Source organism: Pleurodeles waltl, chromosome 2_2 (assembly GCF_031143425.1).
Source record: "Pleurodeles waltl isolate 20211129_DDA chromosome 2_2, aPleWal1.hap1.20221129, whole genome shotgun sequence".
NCBI lineage: Eukaryota > Metazoa > Chordata > Amphibia > Caudata > Salamandridae > Pleurodeles > Pleurodeles waltl.
Genome location: NC_090439.1, coordinates 1,142,246,374 through 1,142,270,014, shown reverse-complemented (window position 1 = coordinate 1,142,270,014; position 23,641 = coordinate 1,142,246,374). Strand labels below are relative to the sequence as shown.

General features: G+C 44.9%; 1 protein-coding gene across 1 annotated transcript in view; it reads left to right on the top strand.

Annotated features, from left to right (window-relative positions):
• The window catches only part of WDR97 (WD repeat domain 97), a 327,470-nt gene extending 325,215 nt beyond the window's left edge, over positions 1 to 2,255 (top strand). Inside the window, exon 27 of the mRNA XM_069221060.1 lies at positions 1,334 to 2,255. Within this exon, the coding sequence (XP_069077161.1) occupies positions 1,334 to 1,617 (284 nt within the window). The 3' untranslated portion in view covers positions 1,618 to 2,255. The remainder of the gene's footprint in view (positions 1 to 1,333) is intronic.
• The last annotated feature ends 21,386 nt before the right edge of the window (positions 2,256 to 23,641 follow it).

Below are 23,641 nucleotides of genomic sequence, written 5' to 3'. Positions count from 1 at the left end.
CTATAGTGTTGTCTGCCTTGACATGAGTCCAGTGGTCCAGGCAAGTGTTCTTGTGCAGCATCAGAGGAATTAACACAAATAGTGAAGCAGCCCTAGAACATGGGTATAGCCAGGGTTTCTATACCGTAGCAGAGAAATCAACACAATGATCTAGCCGGTTCTAGAACAGTAGTGCTGCCGCAGAGTACCAAACATGATGAACCAAAAGACCACAGACCATTAGTACAGTCATGGTTCATGTGCTACAGCACAGGAACAAACCAAATGACTGATGTAATCCTAAGCTATTACTGCAACGAGCAAGGGGTCCTGTACCACAGTAGTGGAAATGGTGTCCCAAGCAGAGAAACACAATAGGCCACATGCTGGCTAGCTCATTATTACAGTGAGGACTCCTGTGCTGCAGCTGGGGTTGGACAACATGACCTCCACAGCTTTAGTGACATACGGCAGTGGTTCCAGTGCAATGATGATACTCATCCAATGACCGGTGGAGGGTCCAGAGCAGGGGCTTGAAAGTGATGATGGAGGAGGTCCCCAGCAGGGATGTGAGGCGATGATATAGTAGGTCCACCCAAGGGGTTGATGAACACTCAGGAGAGCCACAGAAGGGGCAGGGAATCTAAAGGAGGGGCTTTAAAGCAGTGGTGTAGGGTCTCCACAGAAGAGGCTTGGAAGCTATTACAGAGGGGGTCCACGGCAGGATTTGGAAGTGATGGTCGAAAGGAACCACAGCAAGGATTTGAAGTAGTGGGCAGGGGGAGGAGAATTTACAGCTGGCATTAGAAAAGATGGCCCAGTGGATCCACAGAAGTGCCTTGAAGCAGTCGCCCACAACAGGAGCTGAAAGTAATGGACCTCAGCAGAGGTTGGACGCGTGAGTCTAGGGTTTTCACAGCAGGGTTTTGAAAGTGATGCTCCAGTGACCCCTGTATGGGCTTAGAAGTGAGACTCTAGGGATCCAAAGTAGGGGTTGGATGCGCTGGTCCAAAAATTCCTTCTTACGGTTAGAAGCAAAGTTCTAGGGGCTTCACATTATGGGTTGGAAGCGACAGCCCAGTCAGTCCAAAATAGGGGGTTGGAGCAGTGGTCCACAATAGAGTCTAGATGCAAGAGTCCACAATGGGGTGTAAGCGATAGCAGAGCATCCTAGTGCCTTTGTATATTGATGGTACAGGTAGTAGAGGAATGAGTGCGACACATGCACTAGTGATTGTATCTCACTGACCACAGTGGGTTGGACACAATGCTCTACCTTCCTGTTTTGTATAACATCACTCACAATACTACATTTAACTAACCCATTATATTTCTTTTATTGTGCCCTTTACAGATTTCTACCTCCCACCAATACCCCAGCAGAACCTCCTCTCTGGATTTGGACGCTACATCAACCTCCCAGTGAAGAAAATCAACTTAAACCCCTTCCCATCAGTCCTGGACTTGCACTTTGCCCCTGGCCTGATAGCTTCCCTAAGCCAGATGACCCATCGGTACTTCTTCCTGGAGCACTCCATCTTACCGGGTTACACTGCTGGTGGCCACATGGGGCCTGCGGCTAAACTCAGACAGCGGTACAGTAGTACTGCCACCTGCCCTGTTCCACCGCACACGTAGCAGTGCAGCAAAGGAACGCTCAAGAAACCGCTGCTACCCAACATGAGGGTTGGCTTGGGCAGAAATGTAACAAAGTCATGTCAATAAATCTAGTTTCCTATAAAAAAAAAAGTATGCTGATGCTTTGTGATCCTAGAACAGGATAATTTAGAAAGAGAATTGCAGTGGCTGAACCATCGTTGGCGTTATTGTTGGAGCAAGAGAATGGTGGGAAGTGCTGTAGCTGAGGCTAAGTGCTTCATTTCATTGAGTATTTTACCCAGGAGTTCTCCATAGAACGCGTTGTTATTAAGAGTGTTTAGTGCATACCTGTACATTAGTTCTCATTCCTGCTGCTACTTATCATTGACTGCTATTAGAATAGTTTCCAAAGGACCACCGGGAGAGTGGAACAATTTTTAAGATGATTAAAAACACACCCAAAAACAGTGTCTGTAAGAAAATGGATTATTGGGTGCGAAGGATATATGAGTCCTTCCCAAGTAATAACTCTGTCAGAACCCCTTGCAGAAGACCACATGGCAAGCAGGAGATACTAGGGAAATAGTGGGGATTGAGACTTTTTACTCCTGATGTCCCGGAAGCTCAACCTACTATTGGTCCTAAGTAATTGGGTCAAGGAATGTATGACTTTACAACTTACAACGCATGCAATTACCACGCATGCCTTTGCCATGCAGCCTTTACCACGCATTCGTGCACACACACACACATATATATATATATATATATATATATCGCAAAGGTCACAAAGAGGCAGAGAAGGTGGTGCTGCATCAGACAAAGAAAAGCACCTGTAGGAAGAGCGCAGAAATGGGGCAAGAAGCTGTAAGCTTGGAAGGCGATGATAACAAAGCAATAATCAATTTAACTGATTTAACTTTAACCAAAGAAGATGAGGATATCCTTAAACTTGGATTATGCTATTGCACAGCTGATAATATGGACTACACCCAAACGAGAATAGATTGGTTCAAATTCACCAGAGGCATTAAATTAAAGAAATACTTTATAATGCAACCAAAAAAACATCCATACATGGTGAGGCAAGGGATATAAAGCAGCAAGCATCTATTAAAGGTAGCCAATATGCCTCTATTAACAACATTGCAGGAACTGGAAAATTACATTTTGGGCATTGATGTGCCAGTGAGAACAGATACAGTCAGCACTGACCAAGGTATTGACATTTATGAAGATGCACCCCCGGAATTCAGAATTGAAGTCGCAGTTTGTACTGGTTATGCCAAGAGATGCAGTTGATATCTACACTGACTTGGTGATTCAAGATTTGAAACAATTATATATCGATCTAAGCAAGAAAAAATCCAAGAACTTCGACCCATACTGGTATTATGCATTGATGGAGAGACTGAAATCACAACCAAACTGCATTATTTGAAATTCCGACAAGGGAGGAAATCTAGTCCTGTGGTCTAAAGAAAAATATGTGACAAACATATAAACAGCTCAACAATGAACAATGTTATGTTAAAACTACAAGCTAAAGAATGAAAGAAATACATTCAGAATATAACCAGGAGCTAAACCAAGGCCTCATCTCCTATGACTAGTATCAGTTTCTGAAAATTGACCATCCCAGAACTCCTGTTTTATGTTTGATACTGAAAGTTCACAAGGACAGAGATAACCCTCTAGGGCGTCCAATCAACTCAGCCCTTGGTAGGGCCTCTGATAATACTTCAAAGTATGTTGGCCACGTTTTACATGATTTTGTCAGTGAACTACCTTCCTACATACAAGACACATTAGCATTTCTCAAGAAGATCTATGACTTAATTTGGGAGGAAGACTACCTCCTAATGTAAATAGATGTGACATTATACACGAGTATACAGCATGTTGATGGTATAAAAACCGTGCAGCACGTTTTGAGTGGTAACCACTAAATCTGTGAAAACATACTCAAATGTTATTAAAAATGATTCAATGGTGTTTAGAGAGTAACTTCTAACTATTCTATAAAGCGGTTCCACCAAATATGGGGATGGCGATGGGCACCTGCTTTGCCCCCAGCTATGCAAATTTGCATATGGGTTGGTGGGAGGAGCTGGTGATCCAAGTTGAATATCACCAGGATTGGTGTGAACACACTGTACATTGGAGTAGATAGATAGATGACCTCTTTGTGGTATGGAATGGCACCAGAGAAAGCACTGAAAGATTTGTAAAAAACTAATTGGTGAGAATGAACAACTTACAGTTCACCAGTACTATCCATGCAACAGAGGTAAATTATCTAGATCTCACTGTGTATGTGAAGAATAACATATTGGAGACTAAGGTATATAGGAAGCCAACTTCAGGCACTACGTTGTTACACGCACAAAGCTTCCATCCACACAAGATGATTAATAGCATCCCCTATGGAGACAGCTTACGAGTTAAGTGTAATTCTAATGAAAAGGAGGATGAAACCCAGGCATAACATGAACTATCCAAGAGATTTTTAGCAAGGGGTTACTGAAAAGGCTGTATTGAAGGGGCACAAAGAAGAGCTCAATCAAAAACAAAAGACAAACTACTCTTTGGGAGTAAGAAGGGCAAGACAGATAAAATAGATCCACAGTCCAGATTCATTACTACTTTTAATAAGCAATAAGGAACTGTGAGATCTATATTACAAAGACAATGGCATCTTATTAAAAGCGATCCAGTGGTAGGTATGACAGTGCCCCGCTAACCAGGTGTAACTTTTAGGAAGGCAAGATCTATGAGAGAAACTCTTGTTACGAGTAGCCCTGAGGTCAGTACTGCTGCCAACAAAACTTGGTTGAACCAAAACCCAGGCGTTAGAAAATGTGGCAGATGTAAAGCCTTTAGGTATGATGTAAACACTACAACCTACAGATCGCCCCTCATGCAGACAAAGAAAAAGATTACATGCAATTAATACTGCAAAACAAACTATGCTATTTATGTTCTACAGTGCCCCTGTGGCCTATTTTATATAGGCAGTACCGTACTCCCTGTCCATAAGAGAATCGTACAACATTTATGAGCCACTAAAAATAAGGACAAGGCATACTCTGTCACTAGACATTTTGAAGAGCAGCATCAGAGTTATGCCAAGGGGCTTGAATATTTTGTAACAGATGCAATTCCTGTCTATATGAGAGGAAGGGACAAGGAGAAGGCTTTAAAAAGATTGAAGTTGATCAACATTATTGAGTTGAATACAAAAAGCCCCCGTGGCTAAAATATGGAAGAGGATATGTAAACACATCTGTAATGTACGAAGGCCTCTCCCAGGACTCTGAATCTATAACTAACATAAGATTTTAGAATTCACTTTGATGGTTTTTTAATGATTTTTAGTCAGATACGTTTGAGCCTAATTAGACATATTTGGCATGTATAGTATGTACCTGTATGTATGGCATAGTAGATACCTGTAATTAGAATATTGGGTTTCGAAGCATGCAATACTGTGTTACTACATCTAAATTTGGGAGTAAATTGGCAATATACCCATCTGAATGAGATGAAGTAAAATATTGCTGAAGAGTTAGTTGAGAAGAACTGCATTACTATTGGCCTACATGAGTACAACTGCACAGATTAGGAGATGCTCGGATAAGATGGCCCACCATGGCATGGGCAAAATTGCACGTAGCACTTAGACCTTTTTATGTGAAATATGTACATGAATTCATAACCTGTATTTAGACAAATTTTAATAATGTTAACAATTGTGGTAAGGTTTTTAGTGCATTTATAATTTTATGTTACAAATGTAGCTAATTGCGTATTGCATGTTATCTGAAGTGATTTGGGCAAACTTACACATTATCATGAGTGTGCCCATTTGGATGGAATTTCAATATAACAACTGACATTGGCAGTGATTAATAGTGTGATTTTACGATAAGATTTAGTGTGATATTGAACAAGCAAAGTTGCATTTTAAGTCTCAAGTATCTCTATGAGTCTGTTGTTAACGTTGATGATGATGTCACAAGCTAACACCAGAGTAAATATGGGCACAAAATAGCACTTCACTATCAGTGAACAAGGCTGCGGAAGCAGTGGAAACGTGTCTGATGGAGGATGGGGCTTGGAGATGAATCAATAAACCACACGAGCAGCGTTTCAAAACAAGCATCCTCTACTTTGTTGTAAATCTCACTAAGGAAGTCTTTTTTGAACAAAAAAAAAAAAACAGAAATTCACCAGTTATAATTAGTAGAACTAACTATACCTTGCACCCCCTACCATGCACTACTTTTTGACCTCACATATGGCATCACTTATGACATCTCAAATTACATCACCCATTATAGTATCCAACAGAAAGCGGGAGCGGGCATTGCTCCTTCCCACAGGAGGCAGCTCCTAATGATGCTCCCTGCGGACGGACAAAATATTTTGATCTGTTTCTCTGCCATCATCACTGTAGGTAGGGAAAAAAATCAAAAGCCTACTCCTAGCAGGCGGGGGCATCGGAAGCTTCCACCTGCTGGGAGCAGACTCAGTGTTTGCTCCTGCCTGGTAGACGGTTTGAAAATGCTCACGACCAGTGAAAGCAAACAGCAGTTTCACTGCCTGCAGCGGCACAGGCATTCAAACCTGTATGTCCCAGTGGTAAGCTTCCTGGGACATAGCATCTGAATCAGCCCTGGGACATGGGGTTCCCAAGAATTTAGAGGCTTGGGGAAGGGGGCCACACGGCTCCCTCCCCATTTTGAACATTTTGGACCCTGGAGGTGGGCTCACCTAGGGCCTCTAAAGGCTTGGGCAGGGAGGCCCATGCATCCCCGCGCCCCATTTTATAACATTTTGTCCTCAGTGGTGGGCTCCCAAAAGGCCTCTCGAAGCCCACCCTTCTTTAATTAATTTGGCCTCTGAGGTGGGCTCCCTAGTGCCTCTGATGTTCTGAGGAGAGGGTTTGCTCATCCCGCCTCTCTACAGTATACTTTATATGTTCGGTCCCAGAGGTGGGTATCCCGGGGCCGATGGTAGATTGGGGAGGGAAGGCTCTCCACTTCATGAACACAAGCCTGGGGGTGGGCTTCCCAAGGCTTATAGTAAATAAATGCACTCAGCTGGCATTTTGTTAGATCCAGTGAGGAAGCATTTTTGCCATTTATTTTCTTTTATGGCCCCAGGGGTGTCCCTCTGAGTTACCCCTAGGGTCAGGGTATCTCTACCCTGCCCCCCTACATCTTTATTATTTTTTTTTTTTTAAATAAACTTAGGACATGGGACTAAGTCCCTGAGACCTGTAATGGCTGCCAGCCACATTTTTTTGAAGGTGCTGGCAGCCAATCAGTGCACTTGCTCTCGCTGGATTCTGACTCCCACTGTAGGAAAATGCCCGAAAGGAAATAAAGTTCCCTGGGCCAATCAGAACATTCTATTTTTAAATTAGCCAAAATATGCAATTATTTTTTACCGTAAATTTCTCAAAAACGACCCAACAGATTTACACCAAATCACAAAAGCACGATCTGCAAAGCAAGATCTAGCTTCAGGCCAAATTTGATGTAATTCCGTTCAGCAGTTTTTGCGGTAGCCTTAAAGAACTCTATTGAAAATACAGATAGACCCACCCCACCCTTTTTTCTCCCCCCCTTGCATCCCAAAACTTTCCAGGAAGGAGCTGAGTGGATACATTTATAAATTTTTTTATTGGAAAGTTTTGTGAAGATTTGTGAAACAGGACCAAAATTATTAGCAAACCAAAAAACGCTCTATCTGTGGGAAAGCATACCAAACTATAACTACCTAGTTGCAAGCTACTAGGAAATAATATATATATGTATATATCATTTTTTTTTCTTTTGCAAAGAACCCCCCACGTTTTTTATTTAATCCTAACCCTTACCATCAACCACCCCTTAGCCCTAAAATGACCCTTACCTCCCTTTACCAATACCCACCATTAAACCCTAAAATTACCCTTACCTTAATTTACAACTACTTAAAACCTAAAATTACTCTTTCCTCCATCTACCAGCTACCACTCCTAAACCCTAAAACTACCCTTACCACCCATTACCACAACTCATCCCCTTTTTTTAAAATAACATAATTATGTATTAAAAATACCTGTGTGGAAAAGGTTGCATGGTAAAGACTTTGTTGTAAAGGCGGTCTCCCAAGCTAAAGTACTCCCCCCTTCTGGAGATGACTGTCAGTGGCAGTGAGGGTGGGCACTCCAAGGCTCTTCGAGGAGGAGGTAGGTGTGAGGCATACACAAGCTCAAGACTCAAAGTACAGACAATGGTAGGAATAAGAACAATGTCCGGCAAAATCCTTGCTTTTATGAAAAAAAGTATTTTAATGTGAGCAAATCATAGAGGCAACAGATTAATATCCACAATCTCTTCAGGATGGTGCACGAGCGTCGTCGTGGGTGGTATTCCTGAGTTCCTCCTTCGCTGTCTACTGAGGTTGGTTCTTCCCCATTCAATACTGGAGGTGAAGCCCACTGCGCCCCATGCTAGTTCCCTCTTGACTAAACCTATGTTTGGCCTTGAGAGTCTTCTTTAACAGTGGTCTACAGGCTAAGTTTGTGCAAATCTCCAGCAGGCCTGCTGGCTTTGAACAGTCTTACCTGCCCTAATAGCAGCCGGCATGTACGGGAGGAGTGGAAGGACCGGGGCATGTCTCAGCTGCAGCAATACTCCTGACTGGACTGGGAGTCTCACACTTAGCTCATCAGGAATCACTTGGCAGGATCCCCATTGGGCCTCATTCCTTCCAGGCACTCTCATGCTCCTCACAAGGTCTGATTTTGGCAGGCAAGCAGCAGGCTGGTGCTCCCGACTCACTCCTCTCCCAGTAGGGAGATAGCAAACCATGGTCCATAGTTTTGGGTCCAGCAGCTAAAAGTCTTGGTGATCTCCTCTAAGTGACCATTGCTGTTGAACAAAGTGTGGGTCTCATGTTACCACCTTTTAGTCCAGATCCAGACACCGATGTGATTAATTGTTTGATCCCTTTGAAATGTCGGTTAGATGTGTCAGCTCCTTTGAAGTGATCACTCCTCTGCATTGCCATTGTTAAAGGGACAGTCAGCCACAGCAGGAGTGTCTCCAGTTCTGACTGATCAACAAAACAAGCCAAGGGAGAACCGGGTATAACACCTGGCTGTCAGCATCCACCAAATATGCCTCATACAGGTTCAGAGGCCTTGACCTTGCTATAAAGATTCTCTGATCCACAGTGCCAGCCTTATCCGTTTCACCATCGCCCTGACAAAAAACCCATGCACCACTGACCAGTAACTTCCTGGAAACAAAGAGAGTGTGGAAGTGCACAGAGAATTCTCTGCTCCCCTTCCTCCAGTGTGTGTCCCCACCTCAGCCATCAAGAATGTCAGACATCCACATCTGTCTGAAGGTTGTAGCCCTCACCGCCACTATCCTTTCCAGACCCAGTGTTTCTAAAATGGAACCTACAGGCCTCCAGGCCATGTCCAATTCACAGGCACACACATGCATCCCAGCACACACACTCAAGTATCACGCACTGTCTGCCACTACAACCAATCCATGCATGCCAAAGCTGAGTTAAGTAGACAGCCAAGGAACTTTGCCTCTGTGAAAGCTGAATTAATTACTAATAAATGTAGCATTGATTAATGACTAAGAATTGACATAAATTATACCAATGTAGTAAAATCGAGTGTTATGAAAAATGTGCCCACCTAGGTGGCAGCAATTACAGGTATAACATTAATAAAGAAATAACAATTGTTTAGAAATAAAATGCACATGTACAATAAAATGTATTAGTGGATTATATTAAAGTTTTAATAAAATGTACTTGCTTAACTTTACTAGGCATAGGGTAATTGTGAAATTATGGGCCTGTTCGACAAGGCCTCATGTTAAGCTTCATGGCATAAAATAAATAAATGTTCATAAATGTTTTGTAGGAGCAGAGAATTTGTTTATTTATTATTCACACAGTGCTGACCAAGCGATTTGTAAATGTCTTAAACTTTCTTGTGAGAAATGTCTGCTATAGTTCCATGTCCTATCTGTGAATACATTTGTAACCTTGGTGCGTGAGAAGTAAATGTTCCCAGGTTTCAACAAAGACTTTAAACTGACTGGAGTTATGATTGCAACTAAAAAGATACTTGACAAAACTGGTGATGGGATTGGGAGAAGAGGAGCCAATTATCGACGTGTGAAAGACTGTCTAACTATATCATAGATTTGAGAATGAATGTTTATTGGTTCTACTGTGAACACACAATATTCTGACCAATGACGATGTGAGAAAGTACTTCATGGATCTTTAACTTAGCTCGTCTGCACTTAGCAGACAGGGGCCATTCTCACATTCTGGTGGTCCGAGTCCCGTCCGAGACACAGAGCAGTTCCTGATGTCTTCTCTTCCTTAGCCTCATCGCTTGATTACTGTTATTGATTGCAAATGCTATTAATGCTGTTTTCCATAGTTAGATGTCCTTACTAAGTTGGTTCAGTTAACTCAGAGCCCACCATGGCTGAGACAATCCCCTTCACTTTCTCCATGCCAACGCTGACTAGACGGATGCCCAACTGACGAAGAAGTCTAAGCTTGCTGATCCATACAGGAGAGGTATAACAACCGCAAATGTCTTTGTTGTGGGTTTTGTCTTTAAGTACCAACCGCTATTTTTGTAGAGCCAAAGACAGATTTTTTCCAAATTGACTGTTGTCTAAATTACTTTTGCATGAAGCCCAAACATGCCATTCGAATTAGAGGGTTAGTGTGCATGTGCTGACAAATGTTATTAACAAAGGATTGATTTTATTCACCTGTTAAGTCTAGATCCATGCCATCTCTGTTGTTCAGATCTTCTTACTATTAATCAGTACGGTAACCTTTGAATGTTTAATGATAAATTATTTGGTTAGATTGCGATTTTTCAGCTGTTTTGGTCAGCCTGTGTTTATCATTTGGTTTTGAGATTACTTTACGTGATATTAGCATTATTAATCTAGGGAACTAAACTTTCTAATTTTACTAAAAGGTGTGGTTATTCATGGCCACATGGGTCATTGTAGGAAAGTACCATCTTGCCTGGCATGTTACCCCCATTTTTCACTGTATATATGTTGTTTTAGTTGTATGTGTCACTGGGACCCTGTCATCCAGGGCCCCAGTGCTCATAAGTGTGCCTGAATGTGTTACCTGTGTAGTGACTAACTGTCTCACTGAGGCTCTGCTAATCAGAACCTCAGTGGTTATGCTCTCTCATTTCTTTCAAATTGTCACTAACAGGCTAGTGACCAATTTTACCAATTTACATTGGCTTACTGGAACACCCTTATAATTCCCTAGTATATGGTACTGAGGTACCCAGGGTATTGGGGTTCCAGGAGATCCCTATGGGCTGCAGCATTTCTTTTGCCACCCATAGGGAGCTCTGACAATTCTTACACAGGCCTGCCACTGCAGCCTGAGTGAAATAACGTCCACGTTATTTCACAGCCATTTTACACTGCACTTAAGTAACTTATAAGTCACCTATATGTCTAACCTTTACCTGGTAAAGGTTAGGTGCAAAGTTACTTAGTGTGAGGGCACCCTGGCACTAGCCAAGGTGCCCCCACATTGTTCAGGGCCAATTCCCCGGACTTTGTGAGTGCGGGGACACCATTACACGGGTGCACTACATATAGGTCACTACCTATATGTAGCTTCACAATGGTAACTCCGAATATGGCCATGTAACATGTCTATGATCATGGAATTGCCCCCTCTATGCCATCCTGGCATGGTTGGCACAATCCCATGATCCCAGTGGTCTGTAGCACAGACCCTGGTACTGCCAAACTGCCTTTCCTGGGGTTTCACTGCAGCTGCTGCTGCTGCCAACCCCTCAGACAGGCTTCTGCCCTCCTGGGGTCCAGCCAGGCCTGGCCCAGGATGGCAGAACAAAGGACTTCCTCTGAGAGAGGGTGTTACACCCTCTCCCTTTGGAAAATGATGTAAAGGCAGGGGAGGAGTAGCCTCCCCCAGCCTCTGGAAATGCTTTCATGGGCACATTTGGTGCCCATTTCTGCATAAGCCAGTCTACACCGGTTCAGGGACCCCTTAGCCCTGCTCTGGCGCGAAACTGGACAAAGGAAAGGGGAGTGACCACTCCCCTGACCTGTACCTCCCCTGGGAGGTGCCCAGAGCTCCTCCAGTGTGCTCCAGACCTCTGCCATCTTGGAAACAGAGGTGCTGCTGGCACACTGGACTGCTCTGAGTGGCCAGTGCCACCAGGTGACGTCAGAGACTCCTTCTGATAGGCTCCTTCAGGTGTTGCTAGCCTATCCTCTCTCCTAGGTAGCCAAACCCTCTTTTCTGGCTATTTAGGGTCTCTGTCTCTGGGGAAACTTTAGATAACGAATGCAAGAGCTCATCCAAGTTCCTCTGCATCTCTCTCTTCACCTTCTGCCAAGAAATCGACTGCTGACCGCGCTGGAAGCCTGCAAAAACTGCAACATAGTAGCAAAGACAACTACTGCAACTCTGTAACGCTGATCCTGCCGCCTTCTCGACTGTTTTCCTGGTGGTGCATGCTGTGGGGGTAGTCTGCTTCCTCTCTGCACTAGAAGCTCCGAAGAAATCTCCCGTGGGTCGACGGAATCGTCCCCCTGCAACCGCAGGCACCAAAGAACTGCATCACCGGTCCCCTGGGTCACCTCTCAGCACAACGAGCGAGGTCCCTTGAATCCAGCAACTCTGTCCAAGTGACTCCCACAGTCCAAGTCTGGTGGAGGTAAGTCCTTGCCTCCCCATGCCAGACTGCATTGCTGGGAACCGCGACTTTTGCAGCTACTCCGGCCTCCATGCACTTCCGGAGGAAATCCTTTGTGCACAGTCCAGCCTGGGTCCACAGCACTCTAACCTGCATTGCACGACCTCCTAAGTTGTTCTCCGGCGACTCCTTTGTGTGACTTCAGGTGAGCACCATTTCACGCATCCTCGTAGTGCCTGTTTCTGGCACTTCTCCGGGTGCTACCTGCTGCTGAGAGGGCTCCTTGTCTTGCTCGACGTCCCCTCTGTCTCCTGACGCAATTTGCAACATCCTGGTTCCTCCTGGGCCACAGCAGCGTCCAAAAACCCTTACCGCACGATTTGCAGCTAGCAAGGCTTGTTGGCGATCTTTCGGCGGGAAAACACTTCTTCACAACTCTCCACGGCGTGAGGGATCCGTCCTCCAAAGGGGAAGTCTCTAGCCCTTGTCGTTCCTGCAGAAACCTAAGCTTCTACAGTCCAGTAGCAGCTTCTTTGCACCCGCAGCTGGCATTTCCTGGGCATCTGCCCATCTCCGACTTGCTTGTGACTTTTGGACTTGGTCCCCTTGTTCCACAGGTACCCTCGACTGGAAATCCATCATTGTTGCATTGCTGGTTTGTGTCTTTCCTGCAGAATTCCCCTATCACGACTTATATGTCCTTTGGGGAACTTTAGTGCACTTTGCACTCACTTTTCAGGGTCTTGGGGTGGGCTATTTTTCTAACCCTTACTATTTTCTAATAGTCCCAGCGACCCTCTACAAGGTCACATAGGTTTGGGGTCCATTCGTGGTTCGCATTCCACTTTTGGAGTATATGGTTTGTGTTGCCCCTATCCCTATGTGTCTCCATTGCATCCTATTGTAACTATACATTGTTTGCACTGTTTTCTAAGACTATACTGCATATTTTTGGTATTGTGTATATATATCTTGTGTATATTTGCTATCCTCATACTGAGGGTACACTCTGAGATACTTTGGCATATTGTCATAAAAATAAAGTACCTTTATTTTTAGTATAACTGTGTATTGTGTTTTCTTATGATATTGTGCATATGACACTAAGTGGTACTGTAGGAGCTTCACTCGTCTCCTAGTTCAGCCTAAGCTGCTCTGCTAAGCTACCATTATCTATCAGCCTATGCTGCTAGACACCCTATACACTAATAAGGGATAACTGGGCCTGGTGCAAGGTGCAAGTACCCCTAGGTGCTCACTACAAGCCAGTCCAGCCTCCTACAGTCATGGTGTGCTAGAAAATTACTGACTCCTAAAAGTTGATGTTGACTTATTGAACATGTTGTCCTATTGTTAGTTAATGTTATGAGAAATATTTGTACCCAAGGTGGAATCACTCTAAGCATAGTCAAAAGGTCCATCGAACCTCTAACGTGTCCCCTTATAAAATAACATAGAAAATCAAATAAGGCCAGATACGTTCACAGTTTTGGTAGCAGAAACAGATGGTTACATCTCTTTAAGAGGCTGCCATGGTTTTTCTGTAAGTAATAGATTAAATGGTTTAGTCTCCCTAAGAGGCTGCCATGGTTTCCCAGTTTTAGGTGACGGAGACGGATGGTTTGGTCTCCTTAAGAAGCCTCCGTGGTTTTCAAGTTGTAGTGGTACATAGCTTTTGGTGGAAGCAGAGGGTTGCTTCTCCCTAAGAGAATGTCATGGCTTCCCAAATTGTAGAGGTCCCCAGTTTTGATAGCAGACGGACAGTTCCGTTTCCTCAAGAGACTGTCACGGTTTATCAGTTTTAGGTAAAACTGAATGCTCATGTCTCCTTGAGAGAGTGACAGGGTCTCACAGTTTGTTGGCAAAATTGAAGGTTATGTCTCCTTAAGAGGCTACCACAGCTTCTCGGTTTGAGCTACAACAGTTTTCTAGTAGCAGAAACTAAAGGTTATGTTCCCAAAATAAATTACTAAGCCCTTATTGTAGAGATACCATGTGATGACTTTCCCGAAATCTTGGATCTTGCCAATGCTTGTTTGAAAATGTTCTCAGTGTTTCTAGTGTGATTTATAAATGAGATAGGTTTGCGCTTGGACTGCTTAAGCGAATCGCAAATGAATTGTGATGTTTGTGAGTTATGAGGAGTTTGCGTAAAAGTTGTTTAAGGAGTGTGCATACTCCAAAGGGTGTATGTAGGGAAGTCATCGAACTTCATTTGTGTGTGGTGCTTTGTGCTAAAAACTTGGCACGTGGTTGTTGGTATACGGACCCTGCATGGTCTAAGACTCCAGAGTATTGGTTATTGTACATGTGTATGAGACACTTCGTTGATGTTGTAATGTGTCTGTTTAATAGGTCAATGGGGAGTGGTTGACAAATCTGTAGAGTGTGAGTTAAATGAGGGTATTAGTTTCAACGGAGATTTGGTGGTTCCCAGGGACACCAGGAGGCCCTGACGATCAGTTGAGGGTAGAATTTTCTGTTCAAATTTTGCTTGCGAGTCAGGGAAACTGAGATCGAACAAGTATCTGTTAGAGCTAAAAGCCGCAGTTGAGTAGTCAGTAAGGTTTCCGAAGCGATTCTGTTCCTACCTGTAGTAAACAGACAAGTTTGGTGTTGATTTCTACTTTAGTGCTCGCGATGTAGGAAGTTGGCTCTGTATATACTACTTCAAAGTGAGAGATAGTGTGCACACAGAGTCCAAGGGTTCCCCTTAGAGGTTGATAGTGGCAAAATTCGATAATACTAATGCTCTATTTTGTGGTAGTGTGGTCGAGCAGTAGGCTTATCAGAGGGGATTGTTAAGCATTTGTTGTACACACACAGGTAATAAATGAGAACACACACTCAAAGACTTAACTCCAGGCCAATAGGTTTTTATATAGAAAAATATTATGTTCTTAATTTATTTTAGAACCACAAGATTCAGAATTCAAGTAAGTACATAAATTGTAAGGTACTTGGCATAGGTAAATATGGAACTTTGAATTAAAACAGTAATGTACACAGATTTGGCAAAAATGGCAATAAGTTATTTTAGAAGTGGACACAGTGCAAAAATCCACAGTTCCTGGGGGAGGTAAGTAATGGTTAGTTTTTCAGGTAAGTAAAGCACTTACAAGTACAGTCTCCGTGGCATAGGCAGCCCACCGTTGGGGGTTCAAGTCAACCCCAAACACCCAGCACCAGCAACACAGGGCCGGTCAGGTGCAGAGGTCAAAGTAAGGCCTAAATAGCATAGGCACCTATGGAGACGAGGGGTGCTCCGGTTCCAGTCTGCTAGCAGGTAAGTACCTGCGTCCTCGGGGAGCAGACCAGGAGGGTTTTGTAGAGCACTGGGGGGGTCACAAACAGGCACACAAAATACACCCTTAGCGGCACAGGGGTGGCCGGGTGCAGTGTACAAAGTTGATGTTGGGTTTTGGGTAGAAATCAATGGAGAGACCATTGATCACTCTGGCGATGCAGGCAGGGCACAGGGGTGCTTCTCGGGCCAGCCACTGACTGGGCAAGGATGAGGGCCGCCTGCTGGTCACTCCTGTACTGGCAGTTGGTTTCTCTTGGCCTGGGGGCTGCGGGTGCAGTACTTCTCCCAGGTGTCAGGTTCCTTTGTTACCAGGCAGTCACGGTCAGGAGGAGCCTCTGGATTCTCTCTGCAGGCATCACTGTGGGGGTGCAGAGAGGTCATCTCAGGGTGTCCATGTCATTGGAGTCACCTGGGGGTCCTCTCTGCAGTGTTGTTGGTTCTTCTGGACACGAGCCGGGGGGCGTCGGGTGCAGAGTGTTGGGGACTCACGCTTCTGGAGTGAGGCTGGAGTCCCTTTAAAGATGGTTTCTTTGTTGCTGTTTGGACAGAGCCGCTGTCCACAGGAGGTTCTTGGTCCTTTTGTTACAGGGCAGTCCTCTGAGTCCTCAGAGGTCGCTGGTCCTGCTGGATGTTTCGCTGTGCAGGTTCATTGAGTTTGGAGACAGCCCAGTAGGGCTACAGCCAAGTCAGTTGTTGTCTCCGTCGTCTCTATGGGGCTTTCAGCTCAGCAGTCCTTCTTGTTGTTGTAGGTCATCAGGAATTTGGTTTCCTGGGTTAAGGGTTGCCCCTAGGTCTGGGGGGCAGTAGCCAATGGCTATTGTCCTTGAGGGTGGTTACACCCTCTTTGTGCCTCCTCCCTGTGGGAAGGGGGGCACATCCCTAAACCTATTGGGGGAATCCTCCAAAGCAAGATGGAGGATTTCCTAAGGCAGGGGTCACCTCAGCTCAGGACACCTTAGGGGCTGTACTGGCTGGGGGGTGATTGCTCCTTGTTTTTCTCATTATCTCCTCCAGACTTACTGCCAAAAGTGGGGGCTGTGTCTGGGGGGAGTGGGCATCTCCACTTGCTGGAGTGCCCTGGGACACTGCAACACCAGGCTTGAGCCTTTGAGGCTCACCACCAGGTGTTACAGTTCCTGCAGGGGGAGATGTGAAGAACCTCCGCCCAGTACAGGCTTTGTTCCTGGCCACAGAGTGACAAAGGCACTCACCCCATGTGGCCAGAAACCCATCTGGGTGTGGCAGGCTGGCAGAAACTGGTCAGCCTAGCAATAGTAGTTGGGCTGGTATACAGGGGGCATCTCTAAGATGCCCTCTGTGTGCATTCCTCGATAAATCCCACACTGGCATCAGAGTGGATTTATTGTGCTGAGAAGTTTGATACCAAACTTCCCAGTATTCAGTGTAGCCATTATGGAGCTATGGAGTTCATGTATGACAAACTCCCAGACCATATACTCTTTATGGCTTCCCTGCACTTACAATGTCTAAGAATTGGCTAAGACACTGTAGGGGCATAGTGCCCATGCAACTATGCCATCACCTGTGGTATAGTGCACGCTGCCTTAGGGCTGTAAGGCCTGCTAGAGGGGTGACTTACCTATGCCACAGGCAGTGGGTTGTGGGCATGGCACTCTGAGGGGAGTGCCATGTCGACTTAGTCTTTTTCTCCCCACCAGCACACACAAGCTGTGAGGCAGTGTGCATGTGCTGAGTAAGGGGTCCCCAGGGTGGCATAATACATGCTGCAGCCCTTAGAGACCTTCCCTGGTCACAGGGCCCTTGGTACCAGGGGTACCATTTACAAGCGCCATATCTGTGTGCCAGGGCTGTGCCAATTGTGGAGACAAAGGTACAGTTTAGGGAAAGAACACTGGTGCTGGGGCCTGGTTAGCAGGGTCCCAGCACACTTTCAATCATAACTGGCATCAACAAAAAGCAAAAAGTTAGGAGGTAACCATGCCAACAGAGGCATTTTCCTACATGCGATATTTGCATTTAGTTTTGCACGGATCTGATTTGAAAGAGACAAGCTGGCGGGCTTTTTCAGCCATTGTAAGTGTGAGTGTGAGTGTGACGTCACTAGAGACACTCTGGGATAGGTTGGCTATTGAGAAAAGCTGCAAACGGATTGGTGGACAACCATGAATTGGTATTGGTTGAGAAAGGCAAGCAAAAAGGATTTTGGGATTGAAATTCACTTACTGATTTGATTAAAGCACAGCCTAAAACCAAAAAAGAAGTTTTTCAAAGCATTAAAAAGTGCCCTAAGGGGAGATGTGTTCATTCCAGTTAGAGTAGGAGAAATTACATCGCCGGAAGGCACACGTGCATATCTCGTATTTGAGGAACAAGGTGCTGCGCCATGTCTTTGGTTGAAAACACTGTTGCAAAGTTACAGAGACAGAAGGGAGCCTAGCGTTTCCAGCCCAATGGAACATTTCATCTGAGAATTTTAAAGAATTTGAGGGGAGTACTGTATGATTCAAGACCTCCTCCGAGACCTGCCCAGTTAGAAGCATTAGCTATTTGGGAGTTAGTGGCCAGACAGCAGCAGCAACAGAAGTTCAAGGGGAGAATGAAAAAAGCAGAGAAAATTTTAGCTGAGGCGACATCGGATGGAGAGCAGACATTTTGAAGAACTGAGACTTTACAGAGAGTTAAGATGTTTCCAGCAATTACACAAGAGAATGAGACCCATGTCAAATAGAAGGCCAAAAAGAAGGGTTTGTTTCCTTCCGAATTAAAAGAGCAGGAGGCAAAAAAAGTCCTTGACCTATGATGAAGATTCAGATGATGATGAGTTTATCTTGCAGTTATTGAGAAGTCATCCCCTACCATATGCAGCATATAAGACAGGTCCAAGTACTGGTGCCGATCCTACTGTTCCAGTACCTACTGAGGTAACACAAAGCCATGTACAGATTAGAGATATTGTCCCTACCACTTCCACAATTCAGGCTCCTATGCCACAGGCTGACATATCTAGGATTTATCTAGACATCCCTATCATAAATTCAACACCAAGCTTAATAGTTACGACAGGGCAAACGTCCCAAATGAAACAGGTTTACCAGAAGCCGACATTGATTCAAATAGAGTCTACACCTAATTTGATATCCCCAATGCAAGCCCAGACAATCCCAAGATACACACCCATAACAATGTCACAGACAAATACACCTGCATTGAGAAATCAGAATACAGGAATAGTGTAACCTAGAGATCAGAACTATCCAACCGAGTCCAGACACTGTGTCGGTACCTGTTACTATTGGTCCCGTTATACCATTGTTTGCTCAGGGAAATAAGAGCCATAAACAGAAACTCTTCAATTCGAGTGCAGAATTGGAGAGATTCAATGTAAATAAAGGGATTTTGATTCCAATGAACAAAATATTTGACATGACAGGTCCATTAATCGACTTGAATTATTCCAGGACTCCACTGAATATCTTGGGGAGACCAGACATAGGTAGTAACCCGTTCTTGGTGACTCCACAGAGACTCCATGTTTAACGTTACAACAACTATCCAATGTAAGTAATAATAATATCTAATTTTAAGGTTTGACAGCCCAGCAATTAACCGAAAGGTTGGAAAAGTTAAGTAACACACAAGGAGATTCCAGTGGAGGAAGTCTGTTAAATTTGACCAGGCTTAAAATTGGAAGTAGAGGAATGAATTGAGGGAACAATTAATTTAAACAGAATTGACTCACATAGAGAAGATTAATTGTGCTTCTTGTGCAAAATAGTTACCAACAAAGCAGGATTGGTACATCAGAGGTTAGCAGACTTGGCAGACAAATACAACATAGAAATTGAGAACGGAAGGCAGATAGGTAAAGAAAAGAGACAAGAAGAAAAAGGAGTCTGCAAATGTAATTGCTAGTACACAGCAGACTAACAATACAGTAAAAATCTTACCAATGAGAGAAATTCCTTCAGGGAATTTTGTACATGTCCCTTGGAGCAGAAGTGACATTTTGTCATTCACAAATGACTACCCGAGTGTTAGAAATTGAGTTTTTGGTTGGCAGTCAGGTTACCCTCTGTCCAAGCAAGAACCCTCACTCTAGTCAGGGTAAATCACACACAATCCAAATTATCCTATGTCCACCCTCTGGTAGCTTGGCACAAGCAGTCAGGCTTAACTTAGAAGGCAATGCGTACATTTGTGCAATAAATCATACAATAACATAATATAGCACCACAAAAATACACCACACAGTGTTTAGAAAAATATATGATATTTATCTGGGTATTTGCAGGTCAAAACGATCAAAGATGCAATATGAATTTGTAAAGATATCACTAAAAAGTGATATGAAGTGTCTTAAGTCTTTAAAAAGTAAGCAAAGTCTCTTTCAAGCACAAAGTACCTGGTTTGGAGTGGAAAATCTCTGCAGAGGGCCGCAGAAGAGGAGATGCGTGGAAAAATGGTGTGTGTGTCGGTTATGCCCCTTCACACACGGACTTGCGTCATTATTTTTCACGCGGGGAGACCTGCGTCGTTCTACGGGAGGAAAAATGGTGTGTGCGTCGGTTGCGCCCCTTCACACACGGACTTGCATCGTTATTTTTCACTCTGGGAAGACGTGTGTTGTTTTCCGGCACGCGGACTGTCTCCTTCTATGGATCGCGGGATTACCAGATGTCCCAGGGTCTATGCGTGGATTCTTTGGCTTGTTTTCCGGCTGCGCGTCGTTCCGGGAGGCTGTGCGTGGAATTTTCTTTCTCACGCCAGGCGTTGCGTCGATTTCCTCTCTGGAAGTCAGGCGGCATTGTCCATGCGAGGCCGTGCGTCGAAAGTTCCGGTCGCCCCGTAGGCGGCGCGTCGAGCAGCGTCGGCGTGCAGCGATTTTATCGCCGCGGAGCAAGCTGTGCGTCGAAATTTTCGGCGCACAAATAGTCCAAATGAAAAAGATACGTCTTTTTGGTCCTGAGACTTCAGGGAACAGGAGGCAAGCTCTATCCAAGCCCCTGGAGAGCACTTTTACAGCCAGACAAGTGTTCAGCAAGGCAGCAGGCCAACAGCAAGGCAGCAGTCCTTTGGAGAAAGCAGACAGGTGAGTCCTTTGAGCAGCCAGGCAGTTCTTCTTGGCAGGATGTAGTTTCTGGTTCAGGTTTCTTCTCCAGCAAGTGTCTGAGGTGGTAGGGCAGAGGCCCTGTTTTATACCCAAATGTGCCTTTGAAGTGGGGGAGACTTCAAAGAGTGGCTAAGAAGTGACCCAGGTCCCCTTTCAGTTCAATCCTGTCTGCCAGGGTCCCAGTAGGGGGTGTGGCAGTCCTTTGTGTGAGAGCAGGCCCTCCACCCTCCCAGCCCAGGAAGACCCATTCATGATGCAGATTTATGCAGTGAGGCTGAGTACCCTGTGTTTGGGGTGTGTCGCCGAATGGATGAGAAGCAGCCGTCTGAAACTGAACTCGGACAAGACGGAGGTCCTCATCCTCGGACCCAACCCCTCCGCCTGGGACGACTCTTGGTTGCCAACATCTCTAGGAACCCCACCGACTCCGACCGACAACACACGCAATCTGGGCTTCGTCCTTGACTCCTCCCTCTCCATGTCAAAACAGGTCAACGCAGTCTCCTCCTCCTGCTACAACACCCTCCGCATGCTCCGCAGGATCTACAAGTGGATCCCGACAGAAACAAGAAAAACAGTGACACAGGCCCTTGTCAGCAGCAGGCTAGACTACGGCAACGCACTCTACACATGCATCCCGGCCAAACACCTGCGACGCCTCCAACGCATCCAAAACGCCTCCACCCGACTGATCCTCAACGTACCCCGCCACAGCCACATCACAACCCACTTGAGAGACCTTCACTGGCTCCCCGTAGACAAGAGGATGACATTCAAGCTCCTCACCCACGCACACAAAGCACTCCACAACACCGGACCTGCCTACCTGAACAACAGACTCAGCTTCTACACCCCCACCCGACAGCTCCGCTCCACGGGCCTCACCCTCGCTGTCGTCCCCCACATCCATCGAAAGACATCCGGAGGCAGATCCTTCTCCTACCTCGCAGCCAAGACCTGGAACACTCTCCCTACCAACCTACGACAGACCCAAGACCTACTCACCTTCAGAAGACTCCTCAAGACCTGGCTCTTCGACCAGTAGCAGCAACCCCCCCCTCAGCGCCTTGAAACCCTAGCGGGTATGTAGTGCGCTTTATAAATGTGCTGATTGATTGATTGTCTGAGTGAATGCACAAGGAGCTGTCAACTAAACCTAGCCAGACATGGATTGTAAGGCACAGAAATATTTAAGTGCAAAGAAATGCTCACTTTCTAAAAGTGGCATTTCTAGAATAGTAATATTAAATCCGACTTCACCAGTCAGCAGGATTTTGTATTACCATTCTGGCCATACTAAATATGACCTTCCTGCTCCTTTCAGATCAGCAGCTGCCATTTCAACAATGTATGAGGGCAGCCCCAAGGTTAGCCTATGAAGGGAGCAGGCCTCACAGTAGTGTAAAAACGAATTTAGGAGTTTTACACTACCAGGACATATAAACTACCCAGGTACATGTCCTGCCTTTTACCCACACAGCACCCTGCTCTAGGGGTTTCCTAGGGCACACATTAGGGGTGACTTAAATGTAGAAAAAGGGGAGTTTTAGGCTTGGCAAAGTACTTTTAAATGCCAAGTCGAAGTAGCAGTGAAACTGCACACACAGGCCTTTCAATGGCAGGCCTGAGACAAGGTTAAGGGGCTACTTAAGTGGTTGGCACAACCAGTGCTGCAGGCCCACTAGTAGCATTTAATCTACAGGCCCTAGGCACATACAGTGCACATTACTAGGGACTTATAGGTAAATTAAATAGTCTAATTGGGTATGATCCAATGTTGCCACGTTTAAAGGGAGAGAGCATATGCACTTTAGCACTGGTTAGCAAAAACCAGCAAAAATGAGGTCAGAAAAAGAGAAGGAGGAAGGCAAAAAGTCTGGGGATAACCCTGCAGAAGGGCCATTTCCAACACCGAGATTGAGGGAGAAACCAGTGGAATAGTACCAGTAGACAGGTTTGTGAAACTTGCAAAATGTATTTGGGAAGATTTGAATACACTGTTGGAAATAAGGGTTCCAGCTGATTTGTGGGTGGAATGCAAAAGGAGTATAGATTGGCCAGTGAGAGTGAGACCTGTCCACAGATGCATCATCTCCTGATGTAATGAAGTACTATTACAAAGTGATTGAATTCTTGAAAACAAGAATTTCTCCAAAAAATATCGATTGGCAGAGAATAGACAGAAAAGCACAGAAAGGAAGAGTCCATACATGCATACTACGAGAGATTGTTGCAGGCATTCAAACACTACGGTGGTACGGAAACAATTGAGCTAAAAGACATGATTCATTTTGTGTTTAGATTTGTTGAAGGATTGAGAACTGAAATCAGCCAGATGATGAAGTCATTTGATTTGCTGGCAAGCAAAACCGATTGATGAAGTACTGCAGTATGCCAAGTACTGTAGCGATGAAATTGAATCAAAGTAGAGAAAGTTGAAAGAGAAGGCAATGGTGATGCAGATTAAAGCAGCACAATCAGGAATACAGGGAGTTTTTTCACAACAGCAGCAGGGAAACATGTTGTTTCCGAATCAGGTGAATGGTAGAGGTCGTGGTGGAAATGTAAATGTGAATTGTGGCATCAATTTGAGCACTGTGGTTACTCAGAATGATATGCAGGCAATGAAAAGGACGTTACCTTGTCACGCTTGCGGTGGCCTTGAACATTGGAATCAGGAGTGTGCAAAGCTAGGTCAGGAAGGTTTTGTCACACAGACAAATGAGAAAAATCCTTTTGTAAACATGAGGACCAAGAATGAGAGGGCAAAATTTCAATTTTCAGAATAATACAAATCAATTGCAAGGACCCCAGCCCATGCAACAAATGCAAATGCCACGTTTTCAGATGCCATAGTCAAAGCAAATGCAACCCAAAGTTAAGATGATACCTAAGCAACAAATTCAGATAT